Raw genomic sequence first — 23919 nt, forward strand, 5'->3', positions numbered from 1 at the left:
GGCTGAGGTCTTTCTCTTCCTTACAATTTCATCCATCAATTCAGCACTTGGCTGTCACCACCTCCAGCTGTTGGCAAGTGGTGTTGAGGAGATGGAAAAGGCACTCCAAACACTTCTGGTCACCTTTCCTCAGAGGTTGACCGACGTAGTGTTGAATAACGATATTCTCCAGCAGCTGCATTTTGCGCTGCTTGACTATAAATTTGATATTTTTTAAGCTGTTCACAATAATGGCTACATTTAGCTGCACCTGTAGATGCTCAAGTGAGGTCTGTGTCAGCATTTTAAGTGTAATCAAAACAGAAAAAGTAACCTCATATATCCTGGGTGCAGAAAGTCAAGAGGGGAATTTTGACTGTGCTTTCATTTAATTCCAGAAGATATTTCCTGAGTTAAACAGTTTATTCAATTGTAAAGTTAAACAGGCATTTGAACATCTGCAGTTTCATGAGAGCTGGTCTCCAGTTGAAGAAGACTTTGTGATAAACTCCAGAACAGCTTCTTAGTGCAATTTCTAGTGAACTATACACACAACGTACACGAATTTACAAAAAACAAAAATACCCATAATTGTTATAAAGTGAGCAGCATGTGCAGAGTTCTGGAAGAAGAATTTACTCATCCAAATGAGCAGGATGTGAACCACTTGCTGAGGCATGAACTCCTAAATTGTCTCTGCTGAGAATAGTTTTAATCAAACTGAATGGTTTTGGTTTGTTTTCTTTAGGTGTACAAGGCTGAGCAGGTTTGGAGGAATCTTAATTCTTCTTAAATGCAGCAGGCTCCCTCCACTTTTGTGTTCCTCTGAATGCCTAAAGATGTGGAGATAGCCTCTTAAAAGACGCTAACTACCTCTTATCCGTCCCCATCTTAGATGGTTATCTGTGTTGTAGATGTTTTTGTGGCAATTTTACTTATCTTTTTTCCTAATTCAAGAGGCTGGTTTCTCCCAAAACACAACAAGTTGCTGATGATGCTCCTATCAGAGTCTGACAGAAGAAGTGACACAAAAGTGCTCAATGTTTAGAAATCACAAGACAGGTTGTTCTAGAAGGTAGTGAGTTTTCCAGTTTAAACAAAAATGACAAAAATAATGCAAAATAGATCATAAAATGACCAAATAAGCATCATTCTGGGATTATAGGTCTCATCAGAGGCCAAAAAAGGTCAAAGGTAAAAAAAAAAAAAAAAAAAAGCTAATATCTGAGAGAGATAAATGCATGAATATATGTAACAGATTTAACTTTGGAAACCACGGGGTCTACAGATTGTAAATAAAGTAATTGACCAACTAATAACAAAATGCTACATTTGCAGTAGTACAACATACATTAATAATTTAATAATGTCAAACATAATAATACATAACAAACCAGCACCAAACTTCTGTGGTTTACTTGTGACAAAATATCTGTCCTCCTTTGTGCTTTATGCTTTTACTTAAGTAAAGGATCTGAGTGCTTCTTCTATCACTGCAGTTAGGCAGCAAAATCAATTCATGCAACATATCAGTAGATTTGTCTGCTATTTTTAAATGCTAAATGTGTTTCTTTATTCATTATAAAGCCGGTTTTATCTCATAGTCATGCCCTTGTAGACATACAATCATTAAATGTGCATTCACTATGTCCACACAGAAAAGCTCACTGGTTCTGGTTACCATTCACATGGAAAATAAATTACACAGCTGGCTTCGTGGGACCGCTGACAATTTTGATATAGGATTTCACAGTCCAATTACAAGTGGGCTGATCTTTCTTGTTTAAGAATGACCAACGTGTCTCTCTAATAGAAATAGCAAACGAGTCCTTAATGCAAGACTAATCTCAGCGAACCACCGTCTACTCCCTGGCAGTGCATTATTAATGGGTAGCGTGGAGGCTGGTGAGCACAGGGGCCTCTCCTCACTAATGCGTTCATTCCTCATTGTTAGGTGTCTGCTGAGGAAAATGCGCACACATGCTGTCCTCTCACGGATTTATGCAGGCGCACACACGCACACGCACACACACACACACACACACACACACACACACACACACACACACACACACACACACACACACAACAAAGCGCACACACAAAGTGGTGTGCCATACATGTAAAACATATTTTTAAGGGAAATTATTAGACTTTTAAACCTCCACAGATCCTCTGATAAGGTCACGGCAGCAAATTGAAAGCAGCTCATTGAGTCCCATGCCCACGCTCACGTCAATCAGCATTTCCTAATTGGATCAAAGATTACTTGTGGCAGCTGTATAAAACATCAAACGAGTAATTAAATGAAATAATGAGAAAATAAACCTTAATGTTGCCAAGTGGGAATGGAGGCAAGCGGAGGAACGTGATTCGGCTGTGTTCTCTGAAATTATCTCTCTCTGGCTCGGGCTAATTGCTGGAGGATGTCCTCTTAACTGAGTGTGAAAAGCTGTGTCTAATTACTGCAACATTAATCAGGCATTAGCATGTTATCACAAGGTTAACTTATCAGGAGGGGCCCAGAAGCAGCTGGAGGTGCCATTCACCCATGGTGCACTGGGCCAAGTGGGCCACAAGGGGTAGTGCTTGTTCTTCCTATGAATCATTACTCAGCCTCCCTGAAGCTGCGTGCTGAAATCAAAGGCGACCATGTTGGATCGGAGTGAAGGAGCGTTGAGGCTTTCAGTATCCTCAGTGTGGAGTGGGAATGTCCACAATCGATATCAACTATTTCCTGCTCAGTGTGGAGCTGAAATAAACACGTTATTTCCAAGTGGGCTAAATTTTTTTAGGTTGTAATTTGTTAACATCTTACTTTACACACACACACACACACACACACACACACTGAAGGAAAGATCTTTACCATACAGTGTATGAAGAATTACATGGACCGAAAGAATCTGCAAAATCAATGTCAAGCAATTGTGTGCTTGGTGGAGCAGTGGAGTCCGATGTAATGAAGATTGACTGGATGGTGATTGCATCCTAAATTACTTCACAAGCCATGCCAAATATGAATATAGATAAAACATCAGCCGTAACAAATTGCAGGAAAATATAAAATGTGAACTATTAGCCGCTGCACAAGCAGCACAGATTAGTAAATCAGTCATTTTTGTTCAAATTTACATTTCTAAAAGGATTTAAATCATTAGTTTTTTGTCTGTTTTAGCAACAGCTCACTGGAGAAATGTGCTTGCTGTACTAGCACAAGGGTGTATGCGCAATTTTGAGTTATCACATGCCAAATGACCTGCATGTGTATAGATTAAAGGTCATTTCTGGCAGCAGGTTGGTCCTGTGCCCTGACTTCATTACCAGCAGCACCAGAGCAGTCTCATCAGGATTCCAGCAGGGCAGAGAAGCCATACCTCCAGCAGCCCTGCCAAAGGCGCTCATTTGTCAGAGAGGCATGGAGATCACAGGCCGACAAATCTCCCACGTCTCCTAGACTGTCGAGCTCTTTGCCTGCATATCAAAGACAAAAGAACAGAGCCGGAGAGAGAAGCCGTTCTATTTAGAGACGGTCCGCTGTTTTAACCCCCCGAGCATGCCCTTTGAAAACGCCTATTAGCCTGGGTGAGAGAGATTACAAGCAAATAAAATTACATTCATTGTGATATTTGATTTCATAATACCCCCAGAATTATAATTACACCGCACTCGTACTTTTCATTTAAAAACCATTCGCCGACAACAAAGAATCAGAGATGGGGATGAGCAGGTTGTGCATCCAGTGAGTGAGTGCACATTATCAGACCTGTTTCACTAGAAGTAACAACAATGGGAGAAGAATGGAGACACTAATAAGAATGTAATCAGGTGAGAGAGTGGGATTTAATGATATGGAACATAGGGCTTTATTTTCATCTGTCACTCTTTCGGTGCAACAATGGGAGGGCATGCTGGGAGGAAAATTCCTTTCGGAGGCTGAAATATGGAAGCAGATTTTATAGTTGTTATTTTTTTCTTTGCAGGCGTGTTTCTTACTAAGCCACACAAGGGTTAAATCCCCCCATTATAGCTCAGCTGCAACCTGTCTGTCTGTCAGGGTTACACCAAAAGCACAATGGTTTATTACAGGGGGAATGTGGGCATATGCTGCCTGGCTTAAACCAACAAGCAGAAGGGAAGAGATAAGAGACATTCTTGGGCGGCACAGAAACGAGACATGAGAAGGAGCCAGCATGATAGCAGTACTTGTTGTTCTGATGTGTTAAATAGCTGGCCTTCAACAGCCCAATCAATCGCTGAGTGAGCCACTGTGTAGCCAAGGGTTGTGTGAGATAGCCAGATGGCTGAAGCCAATGGAGCTTTGCCTGGTCTCTTGTGTCACAGAGGGATGATCGTGACTGGACAGAACACATGAGGTATTGCAACCTCAATGTTTTTCCTCGGTCGATAAGCTCAAGCGAATGTTGTTTCAAAATGTATCGGGCTTTCTGTTAATCAGCAACAGAATAATGAGTCATCCCTAAATCATTCAACAACATACCTGGCCTTGGGTGGCTATCATGCACACTTTTGTTTTGGCTTGCATCACTCGCTTGTCTGATGTGATAAGTATCACTGTGGATCTCACTGTGTGCAATGATGCCCACCAACGTTTTGCGTGGTACTGCTGCTGTTTGACACAGGAAAGCAGGATGAAGCCAATGCGGTAAGGTGCGCATACAAGAACATCTGCGGCACAAAACAAGCATTTTGTACACGGTCCAAGACCTCCGGAGGCCTGCGTTGAGTAATCTGCAAACAATCCGCTCTGCGAACCTCATTGCAAGTGGAAGAACAAGCCCCTTAAGCTGTGACATTAACGAACACAGCAAGATAAGATAGGGTTTGTTATCTTGGTCCATGGAACTCCTGCCCAGATCAGAGATAAGAGACTTTCAAAGCATGTTTGCTGCCAGACAAATTTCCAAAGAAGCATGGAAGGCCCGGCCTGGAACGCTGAAAACAACCGCTGACGCCAATCTCATGACTAGTGTGATCTCTCTGCACTTCTCCACCTTATTATAGCCGACTTTGTTATTTTTATGAGTGAACATTATAACTTGTTGACGACGCAGCTTGAATGCGGTCTTAAACCAGCAGCCAGTATCTATGCACAGGGCCGTTCCTGTGCTGAAAGGAACAACATGAACCCAATATACATCAACAGAGTGACCTCACACAGGGATGTTGAGTGTCTTAATTTAGTTTTGATTGTTACCTATATTTCTCACACACTCAGGGGCAGTAAATGATGTCCCAGATAAATATTGAATAATCGTACGTGACACTGTTGTTTATTCCTCAAATGTTGTCTCAGATTTATGATTTATTGCTGCTGAATGAGTGAGATGTTGGAAAAAAAATTGCCAACGATATGTGCCAGACAACAAAGCCCTCACTATTATACACAAGTAAACACGTGTTGTTGGTATTACAAAATCTGAAAATAACTTATTTTACTGAAATAATAATGTCTTCAAGTTAAATGAAATAAATTGCTGTCCCCAGTTTCTCTGTCTGACGTCATGGCATACCCGGAGCTTCCAATACTGTTTTTCAATTTGAATTGTTTGTGATGTTTGCTTTCATAATCCTTAAATATAAGCCAAATCTAAGGTAGCTAACATCTGACTTACGCTTTATAGCTACCGCAAAAGTTAGCTACACTCATTAACTATGTATACTAAATATTTCTATTTTTAACTTTCCCCACGAAGATTTTTTTCTGCTGCTGCAAGGTTTGACCAAACAGCTTCTTTTAGTTCAGAGCTGTGGTTGTTTTTTAAAACATGATCTTCTCATACGCACTTAAGATGTTATCTTAAATAACAAAAATTAAAAAATAAATTAAAAATGTTTTCTGTCCAGCAAACTAAAGGCTGTCGTTACACTTACAATATGTACAAAACTCACCTCGTACAAATGATGATCCAGCATCCAGATAGTCTCCAGCATGCAGTCTGCCAACAGAGAGAGGCTCCACTTTCCTTGGTACTGCGTTTCTGTGTCCATGTGAGAATACTGAAACAAAAAACAAACAAACATGAGGTTAAAGAAAACATATTGTTGGATTCAGAGCACAAAGATCTTGGAACACCAAGCGTCAGTATTGTTGCTGTAACATACACACAAACAAGTGGGAAATACAACGTTTTGTAAAAAGAGTCCTAATACCAAAAGTAACTGTATCTGTAAAGTATTTTAAACAAACCCTATCAAAGAGGTAAAAACATTGGGCTTACATAATTTATCTAACTGAACCAAACAAATCCCCCTTCACTCGTGGAGGCTGAATACAGTGAAGAAGCTGCGCTGGTGTTGGTTCACAGTAATGGTGTTCTTGAGGTTTGGCTCTGAGGGAACACTGACAGCTGAATATTTAAGCTCCATGTTTTCATTAGATGGCTCACATGGTTTTATATGGAAAGATAGGATGTTTTATTTTTAAATGTGCTATTAATTCAAAGGATGTAAAAACAACCTTTTTTTTTTTTTTTTTTTTGTCAAGTTCATAATTTCATATTGGAAAGGAAATCCTCACACACAAAAACTAGGTGCTGCATCTGTGCCAGCATCAAACTGAATAAATGCTTATGAATATGCCCACACCACCAGAGGGGATGGACTAAAATCGTAATTCTCATTCTGCGGCTTGGAAAAACTTCCGCCTTCCCGGGTGCCAACGGCTCTGAGGCGATCCCTGTGATGAGCCAGGGAACGCTCTGCTAACTGAGCTCTGGAGAAATACGGTCACGGCAAGATCCATATTCAAATAAACTTCACTCTTGGCCCGTGCACACAAGCCATGTTGTCACCAGCTGGCAGTGCCTCTCACCGCCCCTTCAAATGCTGAGCCACTTTTGATTAACGTCTCTACGGCTAATCATGTGCGTTGGCTGTGCCAAATTGGACGAGCCACGTATGGCCTCCATTTGCCTTGAAATCTCTTGTTTTTTCTTTTAAACTCGAGGCATTTGAGAGGCTCCCTTTAAACCACCCACATCTCCTCTAAGTCTTCTCTTGTCTGGTGTCCATACATAGAACAGAGAGGGTGGTGTGGAGGCACGGTGCCATCCTGCGGGTCCCTGAATCAGAGGACTACCGCTGCCAGATGCACCCAGCTGCATAAATGTTATTCATTTTTTATGGCTTGTGTACATAATATGGCCAGTGTGGGAGATTGTGAGGTTCCACCAAAGGCTGGAAAAATCCTCAAAATTGAATGAAAGTGGAAAACTTATTTTGGCTGGTGGCTGTTCTGGACCTCCTCCTTTTCCATCTCCCTTAATTCTCTTCTACTCCTCCCTGTCTCACGTCGGGCTCTCTGAGGTTTGTCTGTGAGCGGTTTACAGTATATTCTTTTCCCCCCGGCTGCACTGGCTGTTCTCCTTCAACAGCAGTAGAGGTGGCAGTGTGCGACAGCCGGAATATTTGTCATAGGTCCAGAGGTGCAAAGACATTAGACAGCACTTTGTCACCAAGGTCTGGAATTCACACCATTTGGCTGTATCCAAGTCACCTCCTTAACTACTGACTGGCCTGGTTTCTGTCAGCTACCGCTCTGTTGACATTGAGGGCTAAAAAAAGATGGCAACATGGAGGGATGTATGCTGCTCGCCTTTTTAGGTGGTCAAAATAACACGCAGCCTACAAAGAGCGCTGTGACGGGGATCCGCTGCCAAAGCCCTTGACTTGGTGCTCTCTCCCTGAATTCACAGTTCAGATATAGTTTAGTGGTTCAGAATGGCTCTCGTCAGGGTTTGCTAACCCCCGCGGAGAGATGGGCTTGAACTCCGAGCAGAGCCGCGGTCTCCCAAATCACCAGGCCCAGTGGAGGCCCCGGCAATCCAAATGTGATCGTGGCGGGGCCTCCCGTCTCATTACCAATCTCCATTTCAAAACAGCCTTCAAATGGGAACTAATGCATTAGCTCTAGCTGGGGAAAAAAGTCTAGGGAGGCACTACATAGCGGCTCAAAAAACGCTTTCATACATGTTTTATCAGCGGGGGAAGAGTGAGCAAGAGAGAAAAGGAGCTTGGACCAATCCATTCATTTGTTGCCCATCTTATTAGCTTGGCACTGTGTTATTAGCTGCCATTGTGCTCTATAAAAGCCCCTTAGGCCTGTTCCACTGTTCGCTGAATCTGGGGTGAGCTCTGTGCCAAGCGCTTTTTGGAGGTATTTGAGACCATGAAAATTCAATCCCAAACCCTCAGAATTGAGGTTTCTCACAGATAAATGAAGGGGATTAGTGGAACAATAAAACAATGTCTTACCTCAGATACCACCGTATCCTATTAATTGGGATTATAGTGGAGAAATGTGTAAAAAAAGCACACAAAAAAACACAGTCGCATTTTTTGTGACAATCTGTTACATGAAGTCCTGTCATAGTAACAATGTTCCATCAAATAGGAAATTATGAACAAGCAAATATAGAAAATTGTAAATAATCCCATCAAAAAGCAACAGCAACAACAACAACAACAACAACAACAAAAAGCCTGGAAACATGAAGAATAGCAGTGGAAAGGGGCTGACAATTCCAGACGCTGTAATAATCCACCTTGGGTTGGATATGCTAGGCAATGTGTCAATTGATTCCCATCTGATGATGGACTGTGTGCTGAAATAAATTGACCTTGCCAGACGATGAGTGAAATTGATGGAGCTTTTCATCTCCGGAGGGCCGTTCCACACTCAGCCGTAAAATGGATAGCGCACAGGACAGAGTGATTGAGTCGGGGGGAGGGGGTGGGATTTAAGATGTGTGTTATTTTATACCAGAGCTTGCTTGGTAAATAATAGGTACAGGAAAAATCTCTATGTGGTAATAAGTACAGGGGGTTAAGTACCTGTTGTTGACTAGACTATTAGGACTAAAAGCACACAGCGCTAAAGTGAAGCCGGCCAGTGACAGATGCTACCCGTAGGAGGAATATGTGGTTCAATTACCAAGAGGCTAAATTGAAAGTGATAGTGATTTAAGTCTTCCCAATACGCCAGCCACATTCTGGCAAACAGTCTTTTCAAGAAGCCCTTTTAAAAACCCTGCCGGAGTGTGTGAGACACAGGAGCGCCATTGATTTTCAATAACATCCCCTAATGACCTGGCCATGGTTTGATCCACGCTGTCATTACGGGCTGATACCATGGGACGGGATTGGTGGGCCTCACAGCACACACAGCAGCGAGATGAGTAGTCGGGGCATTATCAGGATGAATTGGCTGTCTCTGGACAGGCGGTGAGCGAAGCCGTGGTCTTGTCAATAACAGGACGGGGCACCTCAGGGCTCCCTCTGCGGCCCACTCCTGAGTGCCTTCCGGCCTCATTAGAAAAGCAGATGAGTGGTGTGCATGAGGAGAGGAGGCGTACGAGGGGAGAGAGGAGCCTCTTTTCCTCCATCCGATAGCCTGCCTCCTAGGCATTGCTCCTCTTAATGAGTCCAGACCGCGGGTCAATATGCCGCTGGGCTGCCAGTCAATACCGGTTACCTGCAACACAAACACTCAAAACCTGCTTTCATACAAAATCAATGTTCTATTAGTCCCTCACTGTATTGCCTCGGCCCAATCTCATCGATCCCCTCCGAAGAGCTCTGCAGCCCATGTATGACAGATTATGGTCAAATGATCTGATGGCTTTGGCCACTCTGCCAGCCAACTCTGTTGCCTTTATGATTTTAAAAGTAATAGCTTGGTATCAGATGAGCAAATACTCTAAATGCTGAAAACCGAGGCACAAGCGTTATTGGCAAACCTATCAACCACACATAAACATGACCGCTCAGTAAGTTTGGCTCACGGACAAAATCACCGCTTGCAGTCAGCAATATCCAGAGCAACAGCATGAAAGATCAGCAGGAAGTGTTTGACATTAGGTCCAAACTTTATTCCGTACATTTTAAACCATGAATGTTCATTTTCATTTTTTTTGCACGCCTAAAACTCTACTTGTTTTGTATACAAGAGTCTAAGAAAAACAACTGCACAACACCACAAGGTTGACAGAGAAAGTCCGTTTGCCGTCCACTAAAAAGCGTCCTTCTTTTCTGTCTCGGGGCTGGTCCAGTTTGTGACTTGGAAGTCTTTTTATAATTCCATCATTATTTCATCGGTAGATATAAACATGTGTTAATCCAAGTTTCTCTCAGTGTCACCAGTATCGTCTGCTCCCTCCAGGTGATTTCTTCGTTGGGGTGCTGTGTGCTGCTTTGCATAGATTGCAGATGATCCATCTAGGCCCCCTTACAACACCCTCCCGTCGTACTTCCCATCCGTTGGCGAGGCTTGTCTGTTACCACCATATGCAACAGGCAAGTGATTCCACATGTTTCATTTCATTTTGTTTTTCTAGAAATGGTTAAAAAGCCTAATAAATTTACATGGTAATCTTGCAGTGAAGGAATATCAACAAGTTATTTACATCTGTTTTTCTTTACAGAGACTGAACAAAGACCTCATAATATATATTTATCTGCATATCTCAAAGGCAAAACAAATGAACAAAACAAATCTGTAATGTAGCATTGTACATTGTCATCATTGAGGATATCCTGGTACCATGAGGTTAAATTACTGAAGGTTGAAACCAAAACTTCCAGTCTTTACAGTGGGTCATAAGGGATATGTCTCACAATCAACTGGGATAAATATTGTAAAAGGCGTGACTAATGCACAAAATACATAAAATTCATAGAAATGATATCTATACATGGAACAAGGATAGGAAATGTACAAACTCATTTCAAGACCTCTCTTTTCGCACAAAGCTGAAAAAAGGTATTGGATTAATATATTAATAATTATCAAATATTTAAGTCGGAAATAAACATACACATATTTGTGTTCTCTTTACCGACATTATTCAACCCCCAGTCCACTAAAAATAGAGTCATGGCATGTGCTTGGTCAGCCGTACACACCTTTACTGTACAATCATACCCTTTCCCTTAGGGAGGTTTGCTCTTCTCGGGTGAAGAGCAGTGCATTTTGTTCACAACAAGGTTTCAGATTTGGGGAGTCGGGCTCTGAGCGCGCCCAGTAAGACTTTGTGCACTTTTCCAAGAAGCTACCGAGCCTCTACTTCTTTGGGGTTGCGAGATGGGGAGTAGTCCCGGGGGTCTTGGGTGGTAGTGAGGGGGGTAGTCCTCCTGGGCGAGGCTGGCCTGGCACTGCCGGCTGGCACAAGGGGCGGGGGGGCACTGAGAGCAGCAGTAGGAGGTGTTCTGTTCAGGGGGCCGTTGTGTCCTGTAGAGGGGCTGAGTCTAGGGTAGGGCATGCCGCCTAGGTGGGGCATAAAGGGGGGCATGTGGGGTAGATGGCCCTCCATGGGGGACTGGTGCAGCTGATGGAGGCGCGCTCTGTCCAGCTCCTCCCTCAGGTGGAGGCGCTCCCGCTCCTCCGCCTGCTGTCGCATCCTCTCGTGCTCCCTGCGCACCTCCAGCAGGTGCTCGTGGTGAGAGTAGTCATGGGCCTCCCTCTCGCGGTAGGCCCGCTCCTGTTCGTACATGCTGGGGAAGCGATGTCCTTGCTCGGCCCTGAGCTGGAAGTCCATGCGTCGCTGCAGGTCCAGGCTGCGGTAGGCCTCTCTGAGCGGGTCCCAGGGGAAGGCCGTGTGAGGCAGGCGCTCTCTTCCTGCCAACGGGCTCACACCCATGAAGGGAGCCATACGAGCCCGGTCTAGCACATTGAGGCTGCCCATCTGGGGCATGGCACTCATGGAGAGTGACAGGGAGTGTGCCATGGGGACGCCGTGCAGGCCATGTGCTGGGATGTCATTCCCACGGGGCGAGGGAAGAGGGGGCTGCTGGGGCAAAGGTGGGTGGTGGTGGTGCGGGTTTACTGGCTGGCTGATGGGAGCAGGAAGAGCTTGGACTGGTGGCTGGGGGGCCGGCTCCGAACTCACCACCATGACCTCCTGCTCCTCCTTCCTCTCCTCCTTAATCTTCATGTCATTTTTCACCTTGTGGAGGAGCTCTGCAGACGGGGGCTCCTTCCTCTCGCTGTCCTTGAGCGTAGCTGGAGGCCCACCCGCCATCTTCATGCCCTGCTCATTGATCACTGCCTTGGAGTACGGAGAAGGAGAGCGCTGAGCCTGTTTGATGGAGTCTTCTGAGGTCCTCCTCTCCAGCATCTCCTTGCCTGGTGAGCGACTCTCCTTCACCTTGACGTCAGCCAGCGTGGAAGACTCTCTGTGGCGCTCCAGCAGCTCCTTCTCTGCCTCACGAACCCGGTCTACGCTGCCACTGTGATGCCGACCCGAATCGCTGGAGTTCTGGCTGTTTGAGCGAATCAGGTTGCTGATCTGGTAGCTGACCGGTGCTGAGGCTGGAGACGAACGGTTGGAGTGACGGTTGCGGTCCACAGAATCCCTGAAATGACATCAAATCAAAGTTTAGTTAGTGCCAGCGGACTGTCTTTAGTTCTGATTTATATTTTTTAAGTTACACAACAAAATCAGCGTTATAATCTCTATATCGTTTTCTTCTTTTCATGTTTACGGCCTTTAAATCTGACAGTAACCCCTACGCTCTACTAGAAGACCAATAACCCAGATTATTCCAATTCATTTTTTGCAAATAACTTCTCTCAGCTGCTCGCTGGCTGTTTGACTCGTGTCTGTTTACTTGTTGGATACATTAATTCAATTTATTTCCGTTTCCACGGATACCGGTAATGACTAACTGGAAAAGTTACGTTTTCATCTTTTCTCTGATTTTGGTGGCTCAAGTGTTTTTGTTTCGTCCAAATGTAAGTTGATCATCTTGTATTAATGCTAATGATGGTTGGAAATAGGGTTTTTATTGTGATGGTATTTTTGTTGTCGGATTACTTTTATTTGGATACAAATATTCACAATTTCTATCCTTTACTTTTGCCGTGTGTAAGATGATTCATTGGGATACCTTCTCGGGAAAAACCCATAATGCTTTGAAGAACTACAGTGAAGTCCCAAGTCAAATGGTGATGATGGCAACAATTTGTAATTATTGAATTATTTCAGAAATAATTGTTTACATTGGAAGCTAATATAAAAAAAAAAATCAGGTAAAAAAAACAAAAACCTCACCTGTCTTTCTCCTTCTCCTCTTTACCGATGGATGAGTCTCTTTTCTCTCGCTCCCTCTCCCGTTCCCTCTCTCGTTCCCGTTCCCTCTCTCGCTCTCTCTCGTGGCTGTTGGCGGAGCTGCTTCTCTCAGCATCTGCGGTTTTGGGCCACTGCGGCGGTGTGGGGAAGGAAGGCGGGGTGCGTCGGAGTCGGTTCCAGGTGTCGTGGTGGGGGCTGCCAAACGTGGGCAGTCCTCCCGGCCCCTCCTTGGTGCCAAACACACTGTTGGACCCTGAAGGGAAGAAGGAGACAGGCGTGGGACCCACTGTAAGTTAATTGGGCACAAAACCTTCTTGAGGACACATAAGATGAGAAAGACTCGACAACAAAAGCTGCTTTTGTCTTTGTCTCTGGAGGTTCTCTCACTGAAGCTGTTTGAAAGAGTTAGAGGTTAATGGCTCCCCCCACCACAGAAAAAAAAGACTCTACTCATTTGTTTTTGGACTAAAGGGCTTCTCCCCCCCCCCCCTCCTCTGCACCGGATGAACAGGGGAGACTCACTTGCCCTCTGGAGTTGAGGGCTGTGAAAAGCCAAGGGAGACCTTAGCATTCCACGGCATGTCTATTCCAATCACATCCATTTTCACAACAGGGTGACCGATTTGGCACACGAAAATGGGAGGGATGAAGAGAAAGAGAGAAAAGGCATAGAGAGGAAGACCCAGAGGGAGAAGAGAAAGCCCTCCATGGTGGTGCAGAAGGGGCTTGTCAAATAATTAATAGATGAATTGCCACCAAACAGCGGACCTGAGAGTGCCTGTTGGCAGCAGCGCAGCCAGATTAAAGCCAGGCTGTTGGGGACATGGTTGGTAGATGAAGTGGAGGCAGGGAGGAGGTTTGCTGTGGTGTGTTGTGCTGCCTTGTTGGGCCTCCCTGTGCTAGGGCTGTTTTGACACAGAAACTAGAGATAAGTGTCTTGATTTTTGTTTTGTTTTAGTTTCCTCCCCTCCTGGCTCTCCCTGTGGTCTAACGCTGCTCTACTCTGTTCTGTTACTGGCCACAGGGGCCAGATTGAAGGGGGGAGCGGTGGAGGAGGAGGAGAGGGGGGCCAGCGCTTACCAAGCGAGGGGTTGCCTAATCCTCCGAAGGCACTGCTTGAAAGGTTGCCGAGGCCGCCAAAGGAACTGGAGCGACTGAAAGGATCTGCAAAATGCCAAACAGGGATTAGCAAAAAGGGGGGCTGGCTAGCGGTGCTCACCCCAACACCAACCCATTCCACTCGTCTTTTCTCTTACAAGCGAGCTGTGGTTTTTCAGCGCTGCCACCCGAGCTTTCTGCCTGGTAATCCTGCAGTGGCCAGGTAGCCTGGATGCTGGATTCACTGCCACTAACTGGAGTGGAGTGTCTCTGACCCTGCTATGGCTCGTGGACCTACACTGCTTGATGGGGGAATTTGGAGCGGAGCTGAAAATGGACTGTGGAAGGACAGGGGATTTAGGAGCTCTAACAAATTAGGCTAGAGGGAGCGCAATGATTTAACTGGGGAATCGGCGTGTGATGGACTTCAGTCTCCAAATTTCCAACAGTAACACAAATATTTACCCTGAGAAGTCGATGAACAACCTTCATCAACTGATAATTTGCAGTCCCGTGTTAAATCAGCAGTAATCCACCAGGAAACGCAGAACGCATTAACAGATTAGGGTTCAATGATTTTTTTTTTTTTTTAGTTCTGGGGCTTGTTAACATATCAGAAAAGACAACAATTGAGAAATCTCCTCGGCCTCACACATGAATTCCCCCGATGGGAAACGTTTGTCGGCTAAATCTTCCTCCTCAGTGCACCATGTATTCATAAGCACAAATGGATTGATTGAAGGGCTTATTCCACGACATCAACTCGCCACTCTCAACCCAAACAGTGTCTCAGACAGAACAGTGGAAAATAAATGAAAAATAAAAACATTAAAACGCACACAGCAATCCAACAACATGAACTACCCACCGTTATTCTTATGAATTACAAAATCTGCTTTACAAGCTCATAGAAAATCGTGTCATACGTGTTGCTGCGCTGTGTGTAGTTAGTCCAAACAAATGAGAGATGACATCTAGGTCTGGAGGCTGGAAACTACGTCCTCTTTAATAACCCCAGACAGAGTTATTTAAGGGCTGCCCTATGAATCATACGGGCTGATTATAGGACGGCTACACACTCCATTACCGTAAACTACGAGTTTGCTCACGAAGTGCGGCAGCCGGCTGCGGCCAACTGGATACTACATTAACCTCGAAATGAACCTGAGATCAAAACTAGAAATATCTGGTTGCTCGTAGTGTGTTTGAAACATGTGTGCAAAAAATAGAGAGAGTGAAAGAGAGAAAGAGTAGACAAATGTATAAAGAAATTGTAAACTTGGGGTTACTTACACTTACCTGCCAAATGGCTAGGAGGCAGGAAGCCGCTGGGGTGGGGGGCGTGGCCATATGGAGAGGGAGCTGGGTGTCCGGAGCCTATCAGAACAGAGAGGATGGAATGGTGTTATTATTATTATTATTATTATTATTATTATTATAAAATCAGATAACAATAAACTCTCTAATGGACCATGTGGAAGCAAGCCATAATTATTCTCCATTAAAATCAATCAGACTTCTGACCCTGTCATTAACCAGGGAATAAAATGTAAATATGAGTAAATATCAACAAATATATCTGCCACAGCATCACAAACTTGTTGAATATGAGTACAAGGTAAATTAGTTCAGAGATGAGTGATGCCAGAAAGTAAATCAGCAAATTATACTTTGCTTTTATTGCAGCTGTTCCATGTTTGTGTGTGAATCTATAGCAGCTTCAGTGAGGTCATTTCCTGAATGTGCAACAAGCTGGCCTCTTCCACAAAACATGGTTACCATCACCCATATTCCATGAATTGTTAATAAAAGAACCAATTACAGGAGTGCCTCTGACACACGACTGCATAATTACCAGTCAAAGGCCGTTCTCCTCTCTGTTGCCCTCCAACGCAGGGCAAATCAGTCAATTACCGAACTGAGAGTCATGCATATTCATAGACATATCTGTCTCCCTTTACTGGCAAAACATTTGCTACGAAAGCACTATAATTAAGTGAACATTGCATGAGTGGGAAAAAAAAACCCAATGCCATTTCATTTCAGGTTTATTTTTTACATGCAGTTATGAATACTCATTTGCATAAAGAAAAAAAAATTGGCACTGAAAGGCTTTGAGAATGGGATAATATGAGTGTTTTAAAGGATTTGCGTTCGTGTGGAGGGCGCAGACGGATACTGGGGGACACCGGACTGACCTGTGGAGGAGAAGAGGGGTCGTGCCAGGTCATGAGGGTAAGGGAATCCCGGGAAGACTCCTGGGGCTGGGGGTCGACTGAACAGGTCCAGCTTCCCATTCATGTCTAGTTTGTGAGGGTCCAGCTGCATTTGCTGTAGTTGAGAGAGGCCGAGACAAAGACAAAGAAAGTTCGGTCGGCAGGAAACAGCACCAAACATTTTCTAACAACAGAGTGAGTGGGATTTATCCTCGGCTACACTGGGTGAGAGATCAGAGAAGGACAGACACGTCAACAATGGCTCCATGTCGCCAATTCGGGCCAGCTGTGTTATAACAAATATATGTAAGCTGATTAGGGACACTAAATCCTTAGTAACGGGGAGTTCAGGGCCCAAGAAGGACTGACGCTGTCAGGCTAGTGCCATTAGCAGAGGATCTCCATGGCGAGGCCACACCGTCCTCTGTCAGTGAGAGGAGGATCTCCACACTGTTCACTTGTTGCATTTTGGTCAGTACAACTATTGCTGTAAATGTGGTCCATGATCTGTCAGATGGAGAGAGCCATGAATGCAGCCTCTAACCTTAATACTGTATTTTGGAGAGTGTTACTTAAAGAAACACTCGAAGAAAGAAGACTTGACAAGAGGAGACATCATTTTTGTTGTAGTTCGTTTTTTTTACAGCCTTCTGTTTCCCACCCACATGGTCTCTCTGTAACACGATTCTAGATTATTCTACAGGTAGAGATACAACTATGACATGAATGAGCCCTACTGTGTATTCAGTAAATAAAATATTTGGGTAATTACTCCATAACCAATATAGTGTATCTGGTTTTACATGACAACAAGACTCCTGCAAGACATCGTTATCCGTCTCACGCACCTTCATTTTCTGCTGGTGGTGGTAGATCTGCCATGCGATCTGGACATGCACTGCGCACCACTTGCCAGGTTTCTAAAAATTTAGAGAGAAACTGAGGTTAGCCTGCTGGCTTTGATATGGGGAGCTAAAAATGGATTTTGGCATTGAGACTTTCTGGCCAAACTACAAAGCGGGAACTCGTCAGAATTTTTCAACCAGGCAACGGATTGAGAAAAATCTAACCCTGACTTTAACCCAATACAGACCTCAAAGCTAAAGTTAAATGCAGCAAAAAGCCCAGCATTTGATGATGGTGAATTATCGAAGAATTTGTGGTTTTAGACTTTGTGGCCTGGCCAGAGAGATGAAGCATTTAACAAGGCATCGACTTACCCTAACAGATGTCCTGAATGGATCTGTTATCTGTATGGACAAACAGATAATCATTATCCTCGACAACAAAGATAAATAATCATCATCATCATCATCATCATCATGTAAAAATGTATATCCATCTTTTCAGGCACTTTGGATACATGCGTGCAGAGTGATGCATGAGGAGAGATGCATTCGCGTCTCTGTATGACACACATATGCACTACATGAGGGTGGTTTTCACCAGAAGGAGCCGGAGCCAGAGCCGGCTGGCTGGGATGATATCGGCCTCATGCTTACCCGCGGATCTTTCTGTAGGAGTGTGTGAGGTACTGCTCCAGGACGTGCTGCCACGTCGATGGGATTAGACGCCTGACAGAGAGGGAGACAGAGAGGAGATACATGGCGATCAATCCAATATGAAGTTGTTAAAACATGTATGTAATATCTATGAAGAGTGAGAAAAAAAAAAACACAAAAAAACGGAATACATCATATCTCTTATGCAAAAAGAACTGACCTCGTATAATAATTCTCAAATGAGCTCTGAGGCATCTTATAATAGTACTTTTAATTGCATTTTTCATTTGATTCTTTTTTAAATACCCCCCTTAGAGAATGAATAAGAATGAGTATAGTAAAAGTGAAAACTGACTTTTACAACTATTATGTCCTCACAAACAAACTATTATTATGGGACTAAATCTTATGCGTCCGTGTTGCAGATACAGATGAATCATGTAAAAAAAAAAAAAATGATTCTGTTCTAAAACCACTAGAAGATCCTCCAGCTCATGATGCCAGCATCGCTTTCAACCCATATCCTTCCACAGTAGCACTATAGCTCTATAATCCGCTACGACTGCTGGCGTAAAGCTGATGTAGATAAATTTGCAATGATGCTTCGGGCGCCAAGCCGTGCCGCAGCAACACATTTCTGATCTTCTCATTTCTCTTTAAGTCTTCGGAGTGCAACCGACTAGATCAGCCTCATTAGTCTGTCCCTACATCGGGGATGGGATGATTCTGCAGGGTGAGCTGGCAGCACCCTCCTCCCCCACTCTCACCACCCCCCCACAAACAAACATACATCCCAAGCCCACCCCACCCACCCCCTTCCTCATCTATAAGAATACTTAGCAGGGGCTTTGGAGGCATAAGAGTGTTCCTTGAACCATCTGGAGGGGCCTTCGACAAAAGGGCCCCTCCACAACGGAGCCCACTGGGAATAGGGCCAACAGATTTAGGCCAGCTTTGATTGGTGGCTTACTCCAGGTCACAGCTCTGAGCATCTGCCAGACAGACTCCCACCCTCCCACGCCTCCACATCCCCCTGCATCTTCCCTCCTAAACAGACACACATCGCTTTCTCATCTTTGGCATGGCCTGTCATGGCTCAGCTCAGCACGGATATCTGATGCTAGTTCAGGTCCAGTCAAGTCTGATTGGGTATTATAATGATTTTAGATGTGACGCTTTTGTGACCCCAAACAGACAGCATGATGGGTTTTCTTTGGTAAACATACAATGGTAGTTAAGTGTAATGTGTAACATTTGGTTTGTCATTGTCTCTGTTAATACACCCTTCTAGGATATTACTTTAATGACACATATTTTGTGTCATTTTTTGATACCGCAGTGGTTTTCATCCTAACCAAAAATGCAGCATTGCGCTTTTCACCTAAATGATTGGGTTATTTTATGGTGAGAAAACAATAACCCATGGGTGAGAGCTCTTACCATGCAATATGCCATTTATCAGATTTGACCATGTCCACAAACTGTGCTCCTTATTCCTTTAATACATTTCGTACATTAAGCGTGCACAGCCTTTTTGATCCATTCGGTGCCAAATATCAGTGAGAATTTCACTTGTTTTTACTCTGACAAACGGTGACTCCACTTGAATGAATGTCATCTTATGAAGAACAAAACAGTCAACTTGCATCTTAAAATGTTGGTGAGGCTTTTGTGCGTGATTTTGTTTCAACTGTGTACATGCTTGTGTGACTTCTTTTGTGCCCATGCTTGTGTAAATTCTCTGCCTGTTCGTATAGCTCATGGGCTGGAGGGTAGGGGTGTGGGTCTGACCTTGGGCTGGAAGGCTCCTTGCAGCGAGCTGAAGGGTCCTGAGTGTGGGAGCAGCGGGGGCATGCCTGGCATGGTTGGGGGGTAGGAGGGGAAGAACTGGGGAGTAAAGAGGAGGATGGGAGACACAGAAAGACACAAAACAAAAATCATACAGAGATACGTACAGGACTCAAGCATACGCACACACAAAGCCAGGATAAATGCTGTCATGGCAACATTCAAATATGTCAAATATTTGATTTGCCAAATGCAAATAACACATTTAGATAAGGATGACTAAAAGAAACTCACGTTTGAATGTCTGATGAAGGGATTGTCCAGTTTGGGGGTGTATTTGTCGAACTGGAAAAGATAAGAAAAGAAAAGAATTAGGAAACCAAAGCCCAGAAAAAGATCTTCTCTACCACAATCCTTCATGCAAAAGCCTTCTTTAATAATAACGTCTCATTATTTTTACATTACAAAAACAAAACACATGATCAACATCTGTAACTGGGTAATAAGCCGGGTTGGATCCAGAAGAATAAGCCCCAGGGTAAAGCAGCTGGCTTGCACTGGTCATGGGTTTACTTAAACAGCACGGTCAGATAGGCAGTTAAATCGCGAACAATACGAGCGCTTCAGCAGACTGCCAAGATGAAGACAGCCTGCATGATTTTCCAATTGAGCATACAGACACTGGGCGTGGAGGCCCAGCTCAGGGATCAGACCCTTTTAAAACCAGACCAGTTGCTTCTATTCACTGGAAAATTTGCAGAAATGTGAATCTAATTGCTTTTGACTGCTATGACTTTAAAAAATTTTATTTTTTATTTTTTTATAACAAGCCACGATGGTATAGGCGGGGAGGGAGTACATGGAGACATATAGCTGTTTTTTAGCTTTTGCTGTGCATAAAATTATGGACATAATGTATGAAGCCTGTGTGAGCAGTCTCTCTTATATGATTGAAAATGACTTGAGTAGATGACATTTGCAACACTTCGGGGGTAATTTAAGACAAATCTGACTGACTGTCCATCTCGACACGGTAAACTGGTGTGAGGAAACCTTTTTGTGGCAGAGCTTATACGTATCACAATCATTTCAACTGGAATTTACCATATGAAAACTGTGTGGTTATGGTAAAGAATGTTTTCCACCATGCCCTGAACACATGTGAATCTAGTCAGTAAGCCGAGAAGGACAGGAGGCAGAGAGAGAACGGAGAACGTTGCCCTGTGTATGAATGGGAACTTTGTGTTTCTGTTCTCTGGCCAATACTGCTTCTCTATTTTGAAAACGGCTAATTACAAGTGACAGTAACTTATTCCGAGTCCACAAATACACAAACCATTTGCAGGTACTTTTTGCGAGTGTTTTCACAAAGCTCTCTTGGCAGGCGCAGATGTTTTGGGTTTACATAAAACGGGAAAATGAATGGGTATGAATCAGATTTTCTGTGTGCGCGCGTGCTGCGACACGGGTGGTTGGAGGGGGAGGGGGGAGGGGTAGCGGGTGCAGGGTTGGCTAAGCTGCTGGTGGAGACGCCGGGTTTGGGTCAGGGGTTTCTCTGGTGAAGCGGAGCCATTCACATCTGCACGGAAAACGGCAGCGATTGCTGCTGCCGGCCCTGTTTGAGGACGATAATGGGCCCAAATCAAAGACAGACAGCTTATTGAGAGGAAACGCCACGCCAGCTTCCGAGCTCATTAAACAGCTCCTCTGCATCTCTGAAGGCGCGGCCTGTTTAATGTCTAACACTGGAAAAGGTTTTTTTTGGCCGGTTTATGGCCTTGTTAAAAAAAAAAAAAAAAGAAAAAACACAAACTCGTGCCCTAATAATTTATGGTGGCTGTCACAGGTTTATAGTAAACAGCTTTAGCTAATTAAAGCTTGATATTTCATCTTCTAACAATTAAGGATATTCCTTGTCCAAAGACATGGCAGGGGCGAAGGGGCGGGCATTCAGTGCTGCCATTTGGCAAGCCAGCTGCTTGAGGGCGTAGAACAATAAACAAATATAGAGGCTTCATAATTTCATTAATTACAGCCATTAGCCAAGGGCTGTTACATAGTTGAAATGACATGGGGCGTCTAGAGAGCAGGAGGAAATAAAACTGAGAGGGAGGGAGGGAGAGAGAGAGAGCGAGAGAGAGAGCGAGAGAGAGAGAGAGAGAGAAAGAGAGAGAGGGTGCACAACTGGGAAATACTTGGTGTTTCTATTCATGAAAAAAACAGTAAAAAGAACCACCACATCATCATTACTGCTGCATCTCTAAGCAACCACCATAGAGGAGAAAAACAGCATTGTTACTGTGGGGAATGAGGGAGGGAAGAGGGGGGAGGTGAGGGGAGAAGGCATAAGTTAAGTAACAATAACACCAAAACAACAACAACAACAACAACAACAACAGCAGAAGACACGAATGTCAGTCTCAAATCCAACTGAAACAACAGAAGAAGAGATGGCGGGTGTGTACATCATAATGCCAGAATTAGTGAGATGGAGAAAATCGCCTCTTTCATCTTCAAAGCGAGGACTGAGTGGTGTATATAATTCCTACCATGTCAGTAATGAACACCAGATAACAGCACGTGTGTGTAGGCTGAGAAACATTCGAAACATTTTCCATACTTATCCGAGACCGCGCCGTAAATACCAGAGCTTTGATTTCTAATGTACAGGATGAGGATAATCTCGGAGCGCGGCCTTAATGGGACCACAGGCTCTTAATCAGAAGTCGTGACATGATGGATTAGATCTATTAGACTAATGCCAAAAAGCTACAAATGGGGACCCGTCTTAATCGACCGTCAGAGATTGCTCTGCATTTGAAATGATGGATGAATAGTCATAACCCTTTTTTCCACTGTGCTAATCTGAGAGCTGCCAGTGTTGAACCCCCCCCCCCCACCCTCCCCACCTCCTCTCTCCCTCAGCCTTGATGGCAGTCAAAGCACGGAAGCAATTAGAAACATTATCAAAACATTTTCACGGTGATGTCACCCCCCCACCCTCCCTCCCCCCACCCTCTATCCGCAATGAAGTCATCTGACTGACTGCAAAGCTTTGAATTTGTCATTGGAAAGTATTGGTTGCCGTTGGGGCTGTGCGCACACACATACGTCTGCAGGAATGCACTGTCACGCACGCAAACTCAAGACACACACACTCGGATCTCTTTGATGGTGCCGTTGTTCCTCTTCGTGGACAGGCAAATGAAAACATTTAAAACCATTTAAGACACATCCATATGCAAACAATTGAAAAGCCTGCCTTCAGGCAATCTCCCTTTTTGATCATCAGCAATAACCGAACAGCAAAATCTATGTGAGAGTTAAGAACAGTTTAAATGAAATTTGGTAATCAGCCGGCTGGCGGACAGGCCATGAATCAGACAACGGCCTCGATGAAAAGTGGACGTACAATTAAATGTAATTCCATTTTGGTTGAGGAAGTTGCAGAGCATGAAAGAATTTATGTAGTTGGTTGGATTTGACCGACATCAGCGACAAGTAGCTTGTATCTGGGACAGACTTGTGGACTTGCTGGTGTGTGTGTTTGTGTAACGGGAGGTGGCAGCCAGTGAGCCGTATCAGCCCAGCATTTTCCCTTATTAAAGCGGAGCCAATTAGAACTTCCCTGTTTGTTGTCAGCAGGACGGTCTGCAGAAATCAAAGAGCAAAATTCAAACTGAATGTGTCATATTTCTGGAAGGGGAGGGGGGGCGGGGGGAGTTCCTGCAGCTACGGGACATATTTGGTAAATTTCGGGGGTAAAGAAATAAAAAAGGGAGGAGTTGATTGAAGAGGAGATCGGGTGGGGTGACAGGCGAGTTGGTGGGAAGTTGTGGGAGCTTTTATTTTTTACTTATCCTCACATTTCTGGCTTGGGTACGCACCATGGGGGGTGCGGTGGGCGGGGTGAGGATGGCGGCCGGGGGCAGACTGGCGGGGAAGGGCGTGAAGGTGTGCTGGTGGGTGTGTTGGTGCTGGTGCATGTGCTGGTGTTGGTGAAATTCGGCCCTCAGGAGTGACACGGGGGCCAGCGGCGAGGCGGAGGGCCCCCGGCCCCGCTCTGAACTCTGAACCAGGAAGCGGTTGTTCAGCTCCTGCCTCAGGAGGTCATGCTCTGCAAGAAAGGAGAGCGAGGGGAACAAAAAAAAAACAAACAAAAAAACAAAAAAAAAGAAAGAAAGAAAACAGGGGTCGGGGAGGGAAGGGGGGGACACAAGAAAAAAAAAAGGCACGGGCGCCCAG

At 44.5% G+C, this 23919-nt stretch overlaps 1 protein-coding gene across 9 annotated transcripts in view; it reads right to left on the reverse strand.

Moving 5' to 3' along the window:
• Window positions 1–9848: 9848 nt before the first annotated feature.
• Window positions 9849–23919, reverse strand: part of fbrsl1 (fibrosin-like 1) — a 269926-nt gene continuing 255855 nt past the window's right edge. For 3 of the 9 annotated variants that reach the window (XM_069706609.1, XM_069706602.1, XM_069706603.1), the window contains 11 exons: window positions 23541–23791; window positions 19969–20019; window positions 19678–19773; window positions 17887–17958; window positions 17605–17634; window positions 17233–17304; window positions 16367–16499; window positions 15462–15545; window positions 14151–14234; window positions 13053–13323; window positions 9849–12354 (listed from right to left, as the gene is read on the reverse strand). In XM_069706609.1, the coding sequence (XP_069562710.1) occupies window positions 11052–12354; window positions 13053–13323; window positions 14151–14234; window positions 15462–15545; window positions 16367–16499; window positions 17233–17304; window positions 17605–17634; window positions 17887–17958; window positions 19678–19773; window positions 19969–20019; window positions 23541–23791 (2447 nt within the window). In that variant the 3' untranslated portion in view covers window positions 9849–11051. The remainder of the gene's footprint in view (window positions 12355–13052; window positions 13324–14150; window positions 14235–15461; window positions 15546–16366; window positions 16500–17232; window positions 17305–17604; window positions 17635–17886; window positions 17959–19677; window positions 19774–19968; window positions 20020–23540; window positions 23792–23919) is intronic. The other 6 variants (XM_069706601.1, XM_069706600.1, XM_069706605.1 and 3 more) reach the window with 6 other exon arrangements.

Source organism: Brachyistius frenatus, unplaced genomic scaffold (genome assembly GCF_029030835.1).
Source record: "Brachyistius frenatus isolate BFR_SWC_R1_liver_20210118 unplaced genomic scaffold, ASM2903083v1 Contig_64, whole genome shotgun sequence".
Taxonomy (NCBI): domain Eukaryota; kingdom Metazoa; phylum Chordata; class Actinopteri; family Embiotocidae; genus Brachyistius; species Brachyistius frenatus.